This window comes from Cryptotermes secundus, unplaced genomic scaffold (genome assembly GCF_002891405.2).
Source record: "Cryptotermes secundus unplaced genomic scaffold, Csec_1.0 scaffold545, whole genome shotgun sequence".
Lineage (NCBI taxonomy): Eukaryota > Metazoa > Arthropoda > Insecta > Blattodea > Kalotermitidae > Cryptotermes > Cryptotermes secundus.
Window position 1 is genome coordinate 1441307 of NW_019737089.1, and position 18198 is coordinate 1459504.

The 18198-nt window shown below is 37.7% G+C and overlaps 2 protein-coding genes across 7 annotated transcripts in view; one reads left to right on the forward strand and one right to left on the reverse strand.

Moving 5' to 3' along the window:
* Nucleotides 1-352: 352 nt before the first annotated feature.
* Nucleotides 353-11487, reverse strand: LOC111870107 (zinc finger protein 239). Of its 5 annotated transcripts, XM_023862121.2 has the most exons (6): nt 11351-11487; nt 9961-10082; nt 6987-7068; nt 3942-4202; nt 1907-2046; nt 353-1678 (listed from the first exon to the last, which is right to left on the reverse strand). In XM_023862121.2, exons 5-6 carry the CDS (start codon nt 1966-1968, stop codon nt 793-795), a joined length of 948 nt encoding a protein of 315 aa, XP_023717889.1. In that variant the 5' UTR covers nt 1969-2046; nt 3942-4202; nt 6987-7068; nt 9961-10082; nt 11351-11487; the 3' UTR covers nt 353-792. The 5 variants fall into 5 exon arrangements, with proteins under 5 accessions (XP_023717889.1, XP_023717887.1, XP_023717884.1 ...); XM_023862119.2 differs by lacking the exon at nt 3942-4202 and having other exon boundaries at nt 9961-10037; XM_023862116.2 differs by lacking the exon at nt 3942-4202.
* A 2959-nt stretch (nt 11488-14446) lies between these two features.
* LOC111870100 (zinc finger protein 501) overlaps nt 14447-18198 on the forward strand; it is a 10963-nt gene continuing 7211 nt past the window's right edge. Inside the window, exons 1-3 of one of the 2 annotated variants that reach the window (XM_023862102.2) lie at nt 14447-14828; nt 15985-16112; nt 17650-17805. In XM_023862102.2, the coding sequence (XP_023717870.1) occupies nt 14735-14828; nt 15985-16112; nt 17650-17805 (378 nt within the window). In that variant the 5' untranslated portion in view covers nt 14447-14734. Of the gene's footprint in view, nt 15339-15984; nt 16113-17649; nt 17806-18198 lie in introns of both variants that reach the window. The other variant, XM_023862103.1, reaches the window with a different exon arrangement.

Here is an 18198-nt window from a genome sequence, read left to right on the forward strand (position 1 = left end):
ACTTTGTGAGTTTCCCAGGATTATACGTTCGAAAATGAAGCCTTCCCCTCCAAGGAATCCAAAACACAGTTCAGCTACTTCAGACACTTGCGTAGGGTCCGATGGCATTTGTCTCACCCCTGGATCACCAGTAAACTTTCCCAAAGTGGGTGTTTTGTCCACTTTACCCCATGTGGCTGTCCCCGCAATGCTAGGACTTGCACTTTCATCAGAGCTCTCACTGTCACTTTCACTTTCTCTTCTGGTCACAATATTTTGGGGGCCCCTGTCACTGCCATCGCTATCAGAAGATGAAGCAGTTGGCAAGTCAGATAACTCACCGGAGATCAAATCACAGATTTCTTCTTCTCCGAGAACTTGTGCGGTCTTCAACTGCTTTCGTCTCTGAGCCATGTTGACACTGAGAATATCCTGCCTCATACATAGAAGCTTCAACTTGAACAAAGGGACTTTTCTTTAGAGTGAGAGGGGAATAGAGAGTGGTCACGTTGCTGACTTGGAAAACAAACATTCCAAAGGTCAGCTACGCAGTACTTTTATAGACACATGGCCACCAAAGCGAGGAATAGTGTGTTGCAACATAACGTGTCCTAAAAGCCTAAATCTAGGCAACCGGTCTGCCACGTTTAAAACCCAAACGCCTAGGCCTAGGCGTCCGGTCTGCAAAGTGCTAGAATGAAAATTAGAATAAGGGAACACAGAAACTGAGAATCGAAGACACAATTTGGGACCTAAAGCATGAAAGCAAGTAGTCAGTAATACATTAATTTCATTTTGGTGAACAACAAACATTTAGACAATTTTTTTAACAACATGTTTAACAGTATGCCTTGTTAGTTGGTGTTTTAAACCAAAAGTTTTACCACATAGACAAGAGAAGGGTTTCTCCCCAGTATGAATTATCACATGCCTGTTCAGAGCACCCATGTTACTGAACTTCTTGCCACATTCTTTGCAAATGTGTGGTCTCTCACCAGTGTGAATGACTGTATGTATTTTTAGGCCTGCTAGCTGATTAAACCCTTTCCCACATTCAGTACACTCATATGGTTTCTTTTCTGCATGTATTATAGCATGATTTATGAGATTCCACCTGCGAGCAAAAGTCTTCCCACAAACATCACATTCAAAAGGTCGTTCTTTACTATGTACCACCATATGGATATTCAGATCACCTCTCTTAATGAAACCTTTCCCACACTCCCTACAAACATGGGGTTTATAACCTGTATGTATTAATTTGTGAGTTTTTAGGTCCCCATGCTGATAGAATCCCTGCCCACATGTCTCACAGATGTGTCTCTTTTTCTGCCCTGTATGTATATAGTCATGAGCTTTGAGATTGTGTAGAGAAGTATATGCTTTCCCACACACAGTGCATACATGTGGCTTTTCACCTGTATGCACAATGGAATGTGTCTTCAGATTGCTGAGTTGTGTAAATCGCTTTCCACATTCTGAACACACATGAGGTTTAATGCCTGTATGCACCAACAAGTGTTGCTTGAGATTGCTCCGCAGCATAAATCCCTTCCCGCACATGTCACATACATGTGGCTTATCACTATGTCGGCTGTCCTGAGACGGGACCTCTGCAGTTAATATCTTGTACCCATGCTGTTGTGCAAGAGAAGTATCTGCATTGTCAGCTGACTGCTTTATTATATGATCACAAAAGCTGGGGGGAAAAAAATACTGCTGTCACAAGAACTGCCATCATTAAAATGTTTATACTTTTAAAATGTTACATGAGATGAAGTTTTGTTTGAAAGTTAACTGTGTGTGGAATACACATAACAGAGCATACTTTCAGCATCTCATCTACCCTGGTGTAAGAAACCATTATACAGAAGAAAATGTAATACTACATTAAATGCAGGGAAATGTATAAGTATACTATACAAACCTCAATTTGTTTCCAATATATGATGCAGAGTTTACATCTGCTGAAAGTTCTTGGCAGTTCATCTTGATTGAAGTACGAGTATATTTGTAAGTCTGAACAGTGTTAAAATTCAAGGAGCTTGAACTCTGATGTGCATCTTCCTGAAGTAGAGGGAAAAATTTTATAAGTGATTTACTTATTGTGCTCAGTTACAGAGAATAAAGTGATTGGTGTACACAAGGAACATTGAAATTCTGATACATACAGGCCGATTAAATGAAAAGATGCATTATGACTGATCTGCATCTTACAATTTTATATTTAAGCATCCTGTTGCACTCCATACGATAAATGATATAAACTCCGTCTCAAGTGCAAACAATATATTTTGTGTCTTTGATCTTGCTCCCTACACTACATGATGATGGTCGTCTGAGGCCGAAACATGTAGTGTAGGGAGCAAGATCAAAGACACAAAATATATTGTTTGCACTTGAGACGGCGTTTATATCATTTATCTTACAATTATTTTTAAACCCAAATATTTATTTTGCGCAGAGGGGTGATTTAATCCCTTGTGAGCCAAAATCAATTAGTGTTTGAAAAAATTTTCAACAACTGCCAGCGTCAGATGAGTCACTGATATTCAACTTACTTGGCACTTCTAATTGTACATCAGATCACTCACTGGCTGTATAAAGGTGAACTATGCTAGCGCTGGCACTAAATAAATGTGTCATACCTGTTTATATATATACAGTACTATCGTCTCTTCATACAGTATGGCCCTTTATAATAGTCTTGAAGTTTAAAACACTTTTGTGAGAGGATATATGCTGTGTATGCAATTTTTTTATCAGCGAGAGAGATATTAGTCTCCTTGTGTCTCTTCATGGATTAAATGGTTGTAAAAGTTCCAAGGAATACAAAGGTTTATACCGTGGAACATTTTTCTGTTCATATGGAAAGGCTGCAATTAGCCAAACAAATATAAGAGCAGTTAAAGAAGCATATGAATTTTGAAGAACAGTCATCAGTAAAGCATGTAATATAGATATTAGTGAAAATTTTCTAAGAAATTGGAAATTTGTTCAGATGGAAGGAGACCATTGAGGAGGGAATGGTGCTTGACAATGTTGCACTCTCTGAAGAAGTCGTAGAATTGGGGAAAAAGAATTATCACTTCAGAGAAGTTTGCATATGTGACACGCATTTTCATATAAAAACAGGTGATAGATGCAGTACGAGCAACTGAAAAGCTACACCACATACAGTACTGCATCAGAACCACAGCAATGCTGTAATGAAAGAAAAATTTGTCTACAGACATTCTGCTTTCCAGAAGATGATTCATGAATCAGGAGGCCTATATGACATTCATTGTGAACCCCTGTCTTGGTGATATTTATTCTCTTAGACAAGAAATCTGTCAGAGGATGCAATTTCGGCAGTGGTCCATACAGCTGAGGCAATCCTGGATTTATTCTAGCAGGCTTTTCCAAGGCACATAATTTTTAGTGAAGCTGAATTCCCCCATCCTTTGTGCTCTCCAGCTATCATACCCATTAACATTTACTTCATAAAGAACCCCAAAAAGATGTATGTAAATCTTAAATCATAGGTTTAAGTATGCATCTAGTGTAATGGCTGTCACATCCATATATTTTAAGAGTGCCATTTTACAATGTGAAAATAATTATTGCTGCAATACAGAGTTTGCTCTATATTTAATCATCTGCACAGAGCAGAGCAGACTAATAGCTACTCAGCTGTTCAAAACATTCCATAATTTTTAGGGAATATGAAGAAAGTTCATTACTATGTTTAGAAAGATCTAGTCACTGGCCCCAATTCAGTGTATACCATCATATCCTACTTCTTCAAGATTCACTTTAACATTCATTCATATTTATTCGTTCCATAAATCCATACCCAGGCAAAGGCCTGCAGATGCGGAACAAGACATTATCCTCCCATCTTTGCCTGAGTCTCCTAAGCAGCAGACTAGAATTCTTTATGCATTTATCATCTCTGCCATGCATACCACAGGCCCCACCTATCACATCTGCCTTCATTTGATCACCATAGTAATATGTATGGTGAAGAGTACAAGTTTTGAAAGCTCATCATCATGCAATTTTCTCCAGCCTCCTTTTCCTTCTTCCCTCTGTCACAGAGAGCCAAGAAGTCAGCTAAACTAGTCCCAACATCCGCCGCTGTCAGGCTGCCTCCAAAAGCAGTATTAACTTGCAACTTCTTCACACCTCTCAGAAATACTGACATGGACATGGAGACTAGTGAAGCAGGAAATACATTACTGGAACAGAAAACAAGATAGGGCGCCACCAATAATGACTCTGACCACAAATCTCATTTGACTCCAAAGTGACTTAAAAAGACCATGTCAAAGGAGAGTATGAATTCTGAAATACATGCAATGGAACCCATATCATAACAAAAGAAATGGTGGACTATTCAGCCATGAAATCCTACCTGGTGAAAAATAATTACCATTTTACCTTCTCCCCAAATTCCAAAAAGCCTATCAAGGCAGTAAACCCTCACCTTCCCCTAGACATGCCAGTGGAAACTGTTTCCAACAGCCCTGAACACACAGGCTTCAACGTCATCAATGTGAAGCAAATGATAGCCATTCGAAGAGCACCCAACAGACAAACCTGCGTGGAACCCTTCCCTAAATTCCTTGTCACCTTAACAAGAAACATATCTCAAGAGATATTCAAGATGAATAGCCTTAACCATATTATCATCAAGGTAGAGTTATACATAGCTCAGACTAGCCTTATTCAGTGCTACAACTGCCAAAACTTTGGTCATGTCTGGGCCAACTGCAAGCAACACCCTTGATGTGTGCGGTGCGGTGGTGGCATCTGCACAGGGAATACCATAAAAAGACGAATAAAGAATCTACACTGATCTGCTGCAACTGCACCCTAGGAGGAAAAAAGCTCATCCAGTGCCATACCAAGGCAGATGGGAAAAACCTGTGGCCCCCTGTGCCACAAGAGGAAATTTAGAAAACATCTGTTAGTACAGGCCCCCAGTCCATCTAACAGTGATGTGTTTAAAAGTCGCCACTGTAGTGCAACACATCATGAAAGAGCTCAGGGAAGCTGTGTCAGAAAAGACAAAATAATGGTCATTATAAAAATGGTAAAAAAAAGAGTAAAAAGTTCTCCCTTTGCTTAACTAATTCACTATGCCATGAAAATGTATGGGGAGTGGATGTATAGATCCACGTTTTCTTGACCTTAGCACTAGTTTGGGGTGAGTGGTCAGCTTCATGCCCCGGCCGTTCTACCCCCAGGGAAGCAGACCCCATATCCATTTGATAGGAGGCTGGGTGGGTCCCGGAGTCAGTCTGGACACCGGAGAAGAGAAAATTCTTGAACCTACCAGGACTTCCACTCCTTGGTTGTCCACCCCACAGCCAGTTGCTATATCAACTGATACTTAACTTAATGAAACAAAATGGCTGCTAGAATTCATAGATCGGACAAAATCATAGTACTGGAGGCAGAGCTATGACCTCAGCAAACAGCTGCATGATTTACATATATATTCTGCTCTGAGAGACAAGTAAGACCCTGTGACGTACATAAATTAGTAAATTAACTGAAATTGGGAAAGGCTTATAAACTTGCTGGTATTCCAAATGAATGCCTCAAGAATCTTACAAGACCACTGGTACATCTGACACATTTATTCAATCACTGCCTTCAGCTGTCAAATTTTCCAAAGTCTTGGAAGGACAGAAAAGTTACCTTGCCAAAACCTAGCAAGGACCAAAAATTCCCTCAAAATTTACACCTGATTAGCCTCTTGTCCACAACGGGCAAGCTATTCAGAAAAGATATTCTGAAAATATTCCAAAGGCAAATCAAAGAAAGAGGCCTGCTTAATGCAAGCCAATTTCATTTCCATGCCCGTACAACATGCAAAAGAAGTCTTAAGATTATAAGACACTCTATGGCATAAAATTATCTTCTAATGCCAGGAGATATTTACATGAAAGTGAGATGTTTTCCTAATGTTATTCATTTGTATCATCTTTTACCATATATAATAAGATTTATCAAAGCATACTGCGCATAATGGTGTTATGTGAGTTGAAGGAAAGGGTTTTTCTGGTACCAATATTTGAATAGGTTATCATTCGGAATCAATTCTATGATAACCGCTGCAGTGAGTACGAATCTGTAGAGTTTGGTTTAGTTTCAGTTAGACATAAATAGTTTTTTCTAGAGACCAGAATGAGTAAGAAGAGAAACCATGTTCATTTTGTGTAACTACAGTGCCAATACTTGCAAAATTTGTAGCTAAGATTATTTTAACAGTATTTTTTAGCCTACTTTCCTTATTTTAAAAAATGAAAGTAGGTTTATGTGACTGCCATGCTGTTTGTGAATCCCCCTACTACTTTTGGATGCCTGAACCAATCTTTATGAAACTTGGTATATATATCATGGCACTTGAACCCATCTCAACGGTGTACTTCATAAATCCCATTAGTCTGTGTGTCTGTATGTGTATCCCCCTATCATTGCTAGGTAACAACTCAGAAAAGGCGTTCCTGTGAGAACAAAGAATTGCTGGAAGAGTTGTTTTCTATGTAGCCCATGTCATATCAAAGGAAAGTAGGTGATTTGTTTTTCTCAGAACTTCATGTACTGTCATATTAATCTTATGTAAGATAATGCAGAATGTGATTCATAATTTTCATGAATGAAATGCCAGATTCTGTTAGGTATATTTTAAGATTACAATATGTATATTTTTATTTTAAAGCATTTTTAGCCTCAGTTTCATAATGTCAAAAGGCATTTGACACATCAACCTACAGTACATAGTGTCTCTGAACAACAGAGTTTACACTGTATGTGCAGTACATTTCTGAAGGCTTCACAATCATCCACCTGTTATGTTTAACCCTACAAATGCAAAATGTTAAAGTGTGTTACACTCATGCATATAGTATAGTAATTTTAAATTTATACATTTATCACCATTACAAGTCCTAAAGCATATCTATATGTGTGTAATTTCCTGCTTCTAATTATCAATATCACTGTCTACAAACCTCTTGCTTTACTGTGAGAATTATTTCTGGCTCCAACAGTTGTTCATGTATGGACTCATCTGCCATTGTTACAACACTCTGCCTGTAAATAAATGGACATATCTCACTAGATCATACTTACATTTCACTGGATCATCCAGTGATTGAGAGTAGCTCTTTCTAAGGCAACCAACAGAAAAAGGTGTTCCCCCCTCTCACCTGAGAACAGATCCATTTTCCGAAATGTCATGTTCTCTAGTTTATAGAAAACCGGACAATGGACAAAGTCTGAAAAACCAGTAATTCTGAGTGTTACACACCACTGTCAGAACCCTTTAGAATTACTTGCCCTGTTGTTCTGCATAATCAATGCCAGCTCTTTCAGCTTCATAACAGTTTTAATTCTTTGGGGGTGATTTCTTTCTTAAAAAATGAAGTACAGTAGAAATCATCCACAAAGATTGAATCAGAACATTAGGAAACTGGAAGAAACAATATTCATCACAAGGTAGGTCATCAACGAAGCCTAGGATTGGGCTCCTTATGGCCCCTGCTACTGCAGAATAGAAAGTATGTATCCACTTGGCAGGTCTTTCTAGTAGTTGATTGGTTTTAGGTCTACCTACAAGGGAATGTCAGTGTTGCTTTATTGTGGTTTCTTTCATAATTTGTACTGGCAATATTTCTGTTATCTCCCACTGATATTTGGCATTTAGAGAACATATGTTATGCTTAGAAATGTTCCTGTTGATGATATATGGCATATACAGAATACAGATTCTGCTCAGAACTCTTTTATTTTCTAGTGACTGGCCCTAACTGTTTTAAGAGGTCTAACAAGGAATCCTTTCCTCCACTACACCTGATGACCAAAATGGATCCAGCTTCTAAAAGGTTGGGTATATCAAATATAATCCAGACAATGAATAATGTCCAGCATAATATTCATATAACTGCCAACAGTAACATTCCAATTTGCAAGCTTTCAAAGTTATACACTGTTGCACGAACATCTGCATTTCGAATCCACTATGAGAATAGTGAAACAGAGGCTGTGCCATAGCTCAGATGGTTAGTTGCCAGCTTCCCACTGCCACAGGCCGGGTTCGAGCCCAGGTCAGGTCATGTGGGATTTGTGGCACTGGCACAGGTTTTCTCCAATTAATTTGGTTTCCCCTGCCAATTCGCATTCTTCTGATAGCTCCACGATCATCATCATTATCATCATCTGTCACCTGGGACAGGTACAACAGGCCAAACAGTGGCTCCAGTCTCACCCCATGAGAAAAATAATAAATAGTGAGACAGAACAAATAAGTCTGACTTATTTTCTTTGCTATTTATATTTAGTATAACTACAGAAGGTAAAAAGTAAAGTTTCCCCCATGCTTAATTAAACAAACATCATAAAATTATATGGGGAAGTGGACTTGCTTCCATCTACATCACACTCAACACATATGAAACACTACTCATCGTGTTAAGTATTCAACACATTCTCTACAGAAATTGTGTGACCAGGATAGCTCTGGTATGGATTCTAGTAACTGCATTTTCTAGTTGGAGTAAATGAAGCCACCTGGGAACCATACTGGAAATAGTCACTAACATTTGCAATTAACATTAACAATTAACATTATAATCACAGTTTCTATAACCTATAGGTCATTTGACCTTATATGGATTAATGGAATGTAATTAAATAATAATAAAAGGGGTTTGGAGGCTTTCAAAGCAAGGACAAGTAAAAAGTCCTCACCCCATGAAGAAAATTTGGTAGGTAGGTACCTTATGTTTACTCCTGAGCTTTGTATGAACTTGTAACTATGGGTTTGAGAAGTTTTGTTCTGTGAGATGATATTGGGAGTTTTCTGCTAGCAGCATTCTTGGTCACTTCAGTTACACAATAAATTCACACCTAGCAGTTATAACAGAATCAACGATAGTAGATGATAACAATGTGAAGTATTACTTGATAGGTCGCTGATTTTTTCCACTAATATTGAGAGACATCTCAAGGTACAATAAATATGATATCTATTTTCTGCACTTTCTGACAGCCATTTACATTAAATCTTATGTAATTTTGAACTTGTCTACCTTGGGATTAGTCTGGTGCAGTAGAATTCTTTTATTAATGACTTATTTAACAAAGCTGTCAGAAGCCGCCTCTGTGGTCCAGTGGTCAGAGTTCCTGGCTACAGATCCATAGGTCTGGCTTCGATTCCCAGCGCTACCAGATTTTCTAAGAAGCGGTGGGTGTGGAATGGTGTCCACTCAGCCTCGTGAGGATAACTGAGGAGCTATTTCAAAGAAATAGTGGCTCTGGTCTAGAAAAACCGAAATTAACGGCCGTGGGGATTCGTTGTGCTGACCACGTGACACCTTCTATTCGCTAAAATTGACACTAACTTCGCCGACAACCAGCAGTCGCTCGGTCGGTATAGTTTGCTTGCAGACAAAACCACGGAGTTTGGTTGTTTGTTTGTCAGAAGCTCAGAATATACAGCATCAATTGGAAGGATGTAGGATGAATTGGAAAGGATGCAGAAGTGCTCATGGCTTGATCTAAGGTATTATCTGAACATCTGCCTGCATGGACTGAGATAAACCTTGAAATCCTTCAGCCAAGATAGTGAGTGTTCCAGCAAAAATTTCAAACCAGCACCTCAAACTACAAGTCAGAAGTGTTACCATATGAGCTAATTTGCTTGGTGTAGTAACTACACCAAGCAATATTACGGTGAGTAAAGCTGGGATATTCACCCTTGGACATTAAACACTACTTTTAATTGGTTTAACTTGCCTCCTATGAGTACATTTACTCAAATTAGCAAATAACACTTTGTGTACTGAACACACCTGAAAATTAAATTTAAACTCTTTTGACAATCAGGTTAAGACTATTCCTTCGAATTAGTCCACTGTCCCAGTTTTCTAAGCAACTGTTTTTTTTAATGGCTTGATTTCCAGTATTAATTAAATAAATACTTACTCTTCTCAGTTGGCAGAGCTATCCCATGATCTGAGATTAACCATACTCAGCAACCCATAAGAGAAGGTTTAATGCACCTGATGATGGAAATAGAACCAATTTCCAGAACAGCAATTTCAATACTGGAATGATGGACAATGTCCAAAAGAACAACCACACATAACAAATGTTAATAAATTAGTCAAACTGTAACAGATTTGAAATTTAAATGTCCTCTGACTATAGCCTAATTATTTTTGTGAATAATGTTCACAACTGCTTTACATTACATGAATACATCATTGATAATTGTCAATATGTATCATTATTTGTTTCTTTTGTGACTGAATATTTTATCATGGCATCAACTTAAACATACCATGATGGTTATATACAATAATCAAGGACTAGTAGAATAAAATACGAGGTCATGACAAATTTCAAGTGATTGCTACAATTTGAGACTAAGTAACTTCTGCAGTTGAAACAGCATTGCTAATGAACCTGAGATTCAATTAAAAAATTGATCAATTAATCCATCACTCAGCAGGCAGTGTAACTGTCTCAGTGCATTACAGTAGTTCGTAACTGATTATATATAATGACGTGCTGAAATCTGTAAGCTACTTTGTGCTCACTCTGCATTATGTTCAGCTTATCAAGAAAGTATGTTCATTTACAGTGAAAGCAAGTATACAGGAGTGAACCAAGCGTTCATTTCAAAAAACCTTCATAGAATCATGTCCTCTTGTATAACTCTATACTAGATATGATTGGACAATTAGAAGAACAACAAAGTTGAAATATATGTAACCATGTTCAGGAATACATCAAAGGCCAATTATGTGTGGCAAGGTATGTCTTGAAACCAGTTTACAGGAAAAATATACTTTTATTAAATGTGATTTGTGTGGTCATGCTGCTACAATTATGTTGGGCCCATCATTTTTTAATTTTTCTACTAAATCATACACGAACAAATTTTAATGTTAATTTTACCCCACGGAAGAGAGCTTCCTGAGATGCTAATATCTGCTCAGTGAGCCAAGGCATATGGCACATTTTATGAAAACTGAATCTTATACTAATTCATCAGTGCTGCGAAGTTTCGTTGTATTTAAAGTCACAGACCATTTATAACAGAACACGCATCCCTGATAACTACCACTCCTCGAATTTCGTTTCATGGACTACCATTTCTACATTCAGTAAAGTCATAAAAATTTCCATAGGAATAGGACTGCAGGGTTCTATCTGCGAACACTTAGGTGCGCACGTATCTGCGAAAGAATCCGCTAGAGGATTCTGTGCATGAAGATATCGAATCCAAATATTTTGACTACTTAATTCTGTACGCGTCTAACTTTCTCGGTATAAAAGACAGTTTTGTGTGAAAACTGTTATTACTCACTGTCGCTTTATCTTCTTTTGCCCTTCTGGATTGACATCTTAAACATATTACATTCACCCGATTCTGAATACAGTGCTTGCTCAGCCAGATGAGTTTTGCACAGAAATCAAAGAACGACGCAGGGATAACGATCAGTATGTAGTACACGGAGCTGTGAGGCTGTAGTATTGATGTTGCCGTATAAATTTCTGTGTAAACTACATGTGCAATTGGGAAATTATTCCTACATTCAGTTATTAAAGGTATTCTCGACGGGTAAAATGATATACAGAAATGCAGAATGTCTCAGGAAAGGTCAATATTCTGGGAAATCTTTCTAATCAAAAAGTGTATATGTATACATATATACGTCCTATTCCGAACGGTTAGCGAGGTAGAGTTATTTTAATGTACAGTTCCAAAATTGTTGATAAGAAAGAGATATTACGTACCGTTTCTAATACCGGTATTTACTGTTCAAGTGACAGTTTGTACAGTTTACCTAGTATAATACATTTTCGAAAGAAACAAGTCAACATCAATACACTCTGGAACTCATGTGAGGACACGGCTTATTGCTCGTCCGAGCGCATCTTGACGATCTTGACTTTCTTTTATGGGGGCGTTAACTGCCATTATGCTATCGAGCAGTTCGTCTCGTGTATCCACTTTTCTTCTGTACACTTCACTCTTCATACAATCCCACACACAAAAACTTGGTACTTTTGGTGGCCAGTTAATGAGATTGCCATGACCGGTCCACCTATTAGGAAAAGTGTCATTGAGATGTTGCATCACAAGTCGGGTATGATGTGGAAGGGTCCCGTCGTGCTGAAAGTACATACCAACCCGTTCAGCCAAAGAAGAATCTTCTACACGTAGTTGCTCTGGTAATTCATTTTGCACACAGTCTATGTAATTATGTCCTGTCACACGATCGTCTAAAATAACGGGACCAATTCACATGACAACGATCATACCGCAACGCACATTGATAAAAAAACACGTTAAAAGTTTGTTTCAATAGTACCAAGTGGATTGTCGTGAGACCATCAATGCGAGTTATGTGTGTTGTTGACTCCGTTACATGTGAAAGTAGCTTCATCAGTGAACAGTAATAATGGAAGCAATCGGCGATTAGTATGTAACAAATGACAAAATTCTAAACGCATGACACTGTCCCCTGGGTGCAGATTTTGCAAAAGCTGTAAGTGAAAAATGTACAAGCCGTCATCATGCAACGTTCGCCATAAACGTGTCCGTCAAACACCGAGACGTGTTGAAAGCCTTCACGTGCTAGTAGCAGAGCTACGCTGTACCATTTCCAGAATGTATCCCTGTTTCTCCATATGCTGTAGACGTGCTCTTTCTTATAAAACATGAGAACTGGGAAGCGTACCACGTTCATGCAATGTATCGAACACCTTGGAAAACACTATACGATTCGGAATTCTGCACATAGAAAACCTTCAACGATATTTTTCAACAGCAACAGTGGAACTTCCACCGTAGAAGCCGTAAACGTACAGCATATCAGTATATTTGGCACTGGAGAAGATGTGCTGCATTTTTAACAACACACCAACAATGTCACTATCAACAGTCACAACGGCCAACTGACGCTTCACACCGATTCACGTGCTTCAGACGGTGGCGCAAAACGGCAGGAGGAAAGGACAGTATTGGGCGTCAAATTCAAACTACTGTACAGTGAAATAGCTCTATCCTGGAAACCGTTCGGAATTGGACGCATGTACATATACACTATCTTTGCTTAGAATGACGTTGCATAATATTGACCTTACCTCGTGGGGCAGCTTATATACGCCTAAAATAAAGAAATTGCACATGCACGTAATAATAAAGTTCACGTTGGTGAAATAACTTGTAACCTTGCTGCAACATTAAATTTTGTTAACCATGAATTATTACTATAAATATTAAAAATTTATGGAGTTCGAAGTATAGCTGAGTAGTATTTTCATTCATTTCCTAATGAGAAAAATCAGCATACAAAGACAATTCTAATTCAGATAAAACATCTACAAAACCGAGGCAATGCAGATTTTCTCAAGGTCAATATTTGTCCTTCTGTTTTTTCACTCACAAGCGCGCGCTCTCATTCTCACGCAGAGACACGGCCTTCTGCCCATTCTCAGTTGAAAGCAATACTCTTGGCTGTGGATACAAAATATATTCCTTCATCATAAATCGACAATCAGAATGTCTGCCACCTTGAAATAAGGAACACAGTATAGTTACACTAAATATACCCAAATTAGTTCAGTATTCTTTGCTATGAGGACACTTTATAAAGATGAACAGAGAAGAAGAAACGTGACTGGTTTATGGGGAACCCCGTTGAAGTAATAAATGTTTATTTAAACACAATTGATTTTGTACACAAAATGCCACAAAATTTAAAATTTCAAATTGGTTCTTCAATTTTTTTAATCGAAATATCATGCTTAAGATGGCACGAGCGGTGACGAAGCTAGTAATATTTTGTGCAGTTAATTGCGCTAGAGTCTGGTATATGTTACAAACGCTACCCAGATTAGACCGAACAAAATATATTTGGCTTGGGAAAGAATTTCTCATGAGACGAAGTAGTCTGGATCCTTGTTAAGTTTTTTTCGAAACAATATATGCGCCTCAATTTAAATTGTCAAAGAGGAACACATGCGCCAAATGTTTTCTTTTCCTAAACAAATTAATTAACATCCAAATATTATTCCTATTGTCATCATCCTCTCTTCTCACGCCGTCTCAACCGGTCTCAACTACCATCATATTATGACAGGATCAGAATTATTACCTTCCATTACATAAGGTAAGTACACGAAATTAAAAAATAAAATCATGCATTGCGTCGGACAAATATATCCACTGAAGATTGTGTGAGCAGCTAATCAAACATAAGTTTCCTCAGTGTGCGCCTGATAATCTAGAAACTAGTTTCCTCCTTGAAATCGGCGACATTTCTTGGGAATTGCGGTTGCGTTCCAGTTGCCAGTATCCTCGGTGTACCCACACCCAAACTGATCCATGCTCCGCAGTTACATTAATTTTCTTTGCCTACGTAAATCCGTGGTGACTACCTTCCGAACTTCCGAACTTTCCGAACTACAGCGGAAGGATACGATGTTTTACTGAAATTAATAAAGGAGATATTACAAGAACGAGGCTGTTTCATTGTATAAAGTGCATGGGGAATGAATTCAGTCGATTGTTTTTTTAATACTCGAATTGTTCCATTGTTGCAGCAACCAAATTATGCGATAGTTTTTATTAAACTGTGTTCATCTCGTCAGTAGACAGGTGTTATTCATATTTATTGCAGTGACAAGATGATTGATAGGCCACAACATATTCTTATCACAGTTTTAATTTAATTTTACCTGTATGCACCAAAAATATCCCAAAAGTTACCAACCACTGGCTCTTATTATACCGGTGCGAACCCATTGGGTTGATACACTGGGCTATAGCTGGAAAGGTAGCTAAGATTTGAGCACATAAGTGATCCATATTAGAAAAGCGTAACAAGTTAATTCAGATTCCGTTTAGTCCGACTATAATTCAAATTCCGTTTAGTCCGACTATAATTTAAGTATATTTGTTTTCCGTTAGTTACAAGATGGCCATTGTTTTGTGTTCTTTCTAACCCCGAACCTAACCTCAAATTGTTATACAGCCGTGTGATCGCGGAAATTTAGATTGCGATACTCTAGGTTATGACACGGTTTAGTTTTATAGGTGGTTACCAACGTGTCGGGAGAACCATCAGCCTCGCTCTTTCGTTATTTTGTGAACTCAAAATAGTTATATTGATGAAGAAATGCTTATTGGGTAGATACGTGATGGATAGATAGTACGAAGAAATGTAATATTAATTCATATGTTTTTATACAACGAAATAACCATGAATTTATTGTGGTCGTGTTTGAATTATTCTGCAACATTATACCCAAAGTGGATGGATCATATGTTTGCAATTTCTAGTAATGTAAGTGGATTTTTTATTGACACTGAATGGAGTCTGGCATTGACACAGTAAAATTAATTTGCATATGAATGAACTGGATAAATTTTGTTTATTTCCATGAACTTCTCTGCTCTCAGGAAATGAAAAATTGTATTAAAAGGCTCTTATCTACTGGTTGTCCTGCAAGCTCTAAGATGCATTAGTTGCGTTTTACAAGGCAGAGATCACCATGTCTAAAGCAAATTCACAGTTTTTTAATACTGTTACTATTATGGGTGAGCTGGGATAGTGTAGTCGGTATAGGGACTGACTATGGGCTGGATGACCGAGGGGTTGGAGTTTGAGTCCAGGCAGGGATAAGAATTTACTGTTATTCACATCCAGACTGGCTCTTGGGGCCCACCAAGCCTCAATGGGAACTGGGATAAATAGGCTGGGGCGTGAAGTTGACCACCTCCAACTAGTGCAGAGGTTAAGCAAATGTGGATCTTTGCATCCACTCCCACATATGCCTTCATGGCATAGTGCTTAATTAGTTAAGCACAGGGACAACTTTACCTTTATGTATGAACCTTATAGCACTGAATGATTCATTAAGTAAGAACTAGCTACTAAGGTTTACACAAGTAGATAAATGTTGTACATTCAATCTGTAATCATGTTCTAGGTTTCTGTATGCCAATGATGTCAAATGAAGAAACATTATCACCTAATGTAACTTGTGTTGAAGACGACAGTGTAGTTGTTATGCATATAAACATAAAGCAAGAGCCCCATGTGGAAGAAGAGTATCAGGTCTGTATGCCTGTAATTCTGTATTGATGAAATTGTACTATATACTAATTTTACAGATCAGTGTACCATAAATAAAAGCACTTTAATTTTGTGTGGTAAAAGATAGCATGAACAGTTGGTCATTTAGAAGCTGCCATATCCTTCCAACCTCGACGTCAGCTATTTTACTGTAGCAGTGATGCTATCTTATATGTGTAGAATATGACATCAATAACCATGGATAGAACACATTGCAACTACAGTATTTTTAGGGTTATCAGCTGATTACAATTTATAATTTATTAATCATTTATGAGCCAGGATAATGTAATTAGTAAACTGACTAATCATGGGTTTGATGACTGGTTTGACTGTGTCAGGGACATGTGGGTTTTTATTTTAGCTACCATGTTGTTGGCTCTGGTGTTACCGAGCTTCTGATTTAAATTGACTTTTACCTGTCCCTTGTAACTGAATAGTTCACCACTCTGATCCATGTAGTTGTGAGGTGAGGAATGTGTTGAGCTTTACCTCCACTCCTGTACTAAAATACTCTATTTAGCATAGTTGCTCTTGAGAAGCTAATAGTCTTTCAGCTGGTCAAATTCTCCAGTGCTTGAGGAACCCAGAATGACTGGAACGTGTAATAAGTGTTGACTTCTGTTGCATGATGTTCTAAAATTATTCTATGAAACATGGCTCTACTGTGTAATATATGCCTATCCAATTTTGTTGTGGTTTTGAAGCCAAATGTTGCAGCAATATATTTTTTCCAACTGATGATTTACTTACCTTATATATATATATATATATATCACNNNNATATATATATTTGTAATTATTTGCTGATTCATGAATGTTGAATCTGTATCTAAATAAATAAAGAATTGTGTGAGATCTGATGTACTCGTGTCTATGATTTGGAAAATTACTCTCTTCTTGGTGACATTGTGTAGCGTGATACCTCGTTACTGAGATTTTGCACTGTGCTACCTTCATCTTCAGGATAGAAGATATAGATTTGTATTACCACCACAGTAGGATGTTTTGTATAAGAACAACAACTTCAGTACCCTTTGTTGTTTTTATGGAATTGAGGGTTCATAAGCAATGTAACACGTCTTGCTTCTGAAGGAAATAAAATTTTCAGTTCAATTTTGGAATATTAAATTGCTGTATTAATTAACTTTAATAGAAGTTATTTCAAGAAAATGTGCTGCACAACTCCCAGTGATTATTTGTCATGAACAGATAGGTACATTAAAATGAAAGTAGGAAGGAAATATTTTTTATATTTGATGAATCTATTTGAACACTGTTCAGTTCGTAGCACTTAATAGACAGTTTCATAAAAGTGTGTGTTTTTATCGCCCTTCTTTCCCTTCTTTTTAACCCAAGAATTCTACCCTTGTGTGTATATGTGGCATTCCTAACTTTGATGACAGGGTTTTGTGTGGGGTTTCTAGTTTATATTAGTGAAGGGCATACAGAGTGGTTTTATTTATGACAAAATTAAAATGTATGTCAAGGCTTATGTAGATGTTATATGTGTTTATAGCAGTTAGAGACAGACCCACTCATGACACCACAGGAAGCCCACAGAGCTGCATTTGATCACATTGAGCAATGCACTGATGGACCTGAAAAGCACATTGAGGTCCATGGGCACCCTCTTGAACCAGAAGTCATCATAAATGTTAAACAGGAGCCTCAGGTAAACATGGTTCACAGAAATGTTTCAACTTAACAATCTTATGTTTCTGTTTCAGGTTAAATAGTGTATTGGATAATTGCTGTCATTATTTAAAGAGAATGAAAGAAAAGATGTACCTTATTTATTTATGTAATTTCCACTTTTATTCCAAAAATTATGCCTGAAATTTGTGGCATGTATAAAATGTGTGAATAATAATTCAGTTCATTTCAGTTCTTTATTATTTATGTGCCGAGTCAACAGCTACAAGGCCAATTGGAGAGACAGCACAGTGTAGATGCAGGTAATTACATTATGAACAAACACAACATAAAGTCAAAGACTAATTAAAGGTAAGCACTGGAGGAAAAACACATTCAGAGAAGTAAACAAACATTATTATTATTATTATTA

Excerpts from the sequence above, each read along its gene's own strand:
- LOC111870107 (XM_023862120.2), bottom strand. The coding sequence starts at position 7,052 with ATGGCAGATGAGTCCATACATGAACAACTGTTGGAGCCAGAAATAATT. Across the intron at positions 2,047-6,986 it reads TTCTCACAGTAAAGCAAGAG|GAAGATGCACATCAGAGTTC; the intron begins GTTTGTAGACAG and ends CCTCTACTTCAG. Across the intron at positions 1,679-1,906 it reads TATATTGGAAACAAATTGAG|CTTTTGTGATCATATAATAA; the intron begins GTTTGTATAGTA and ends TTTTCCCCCCAG.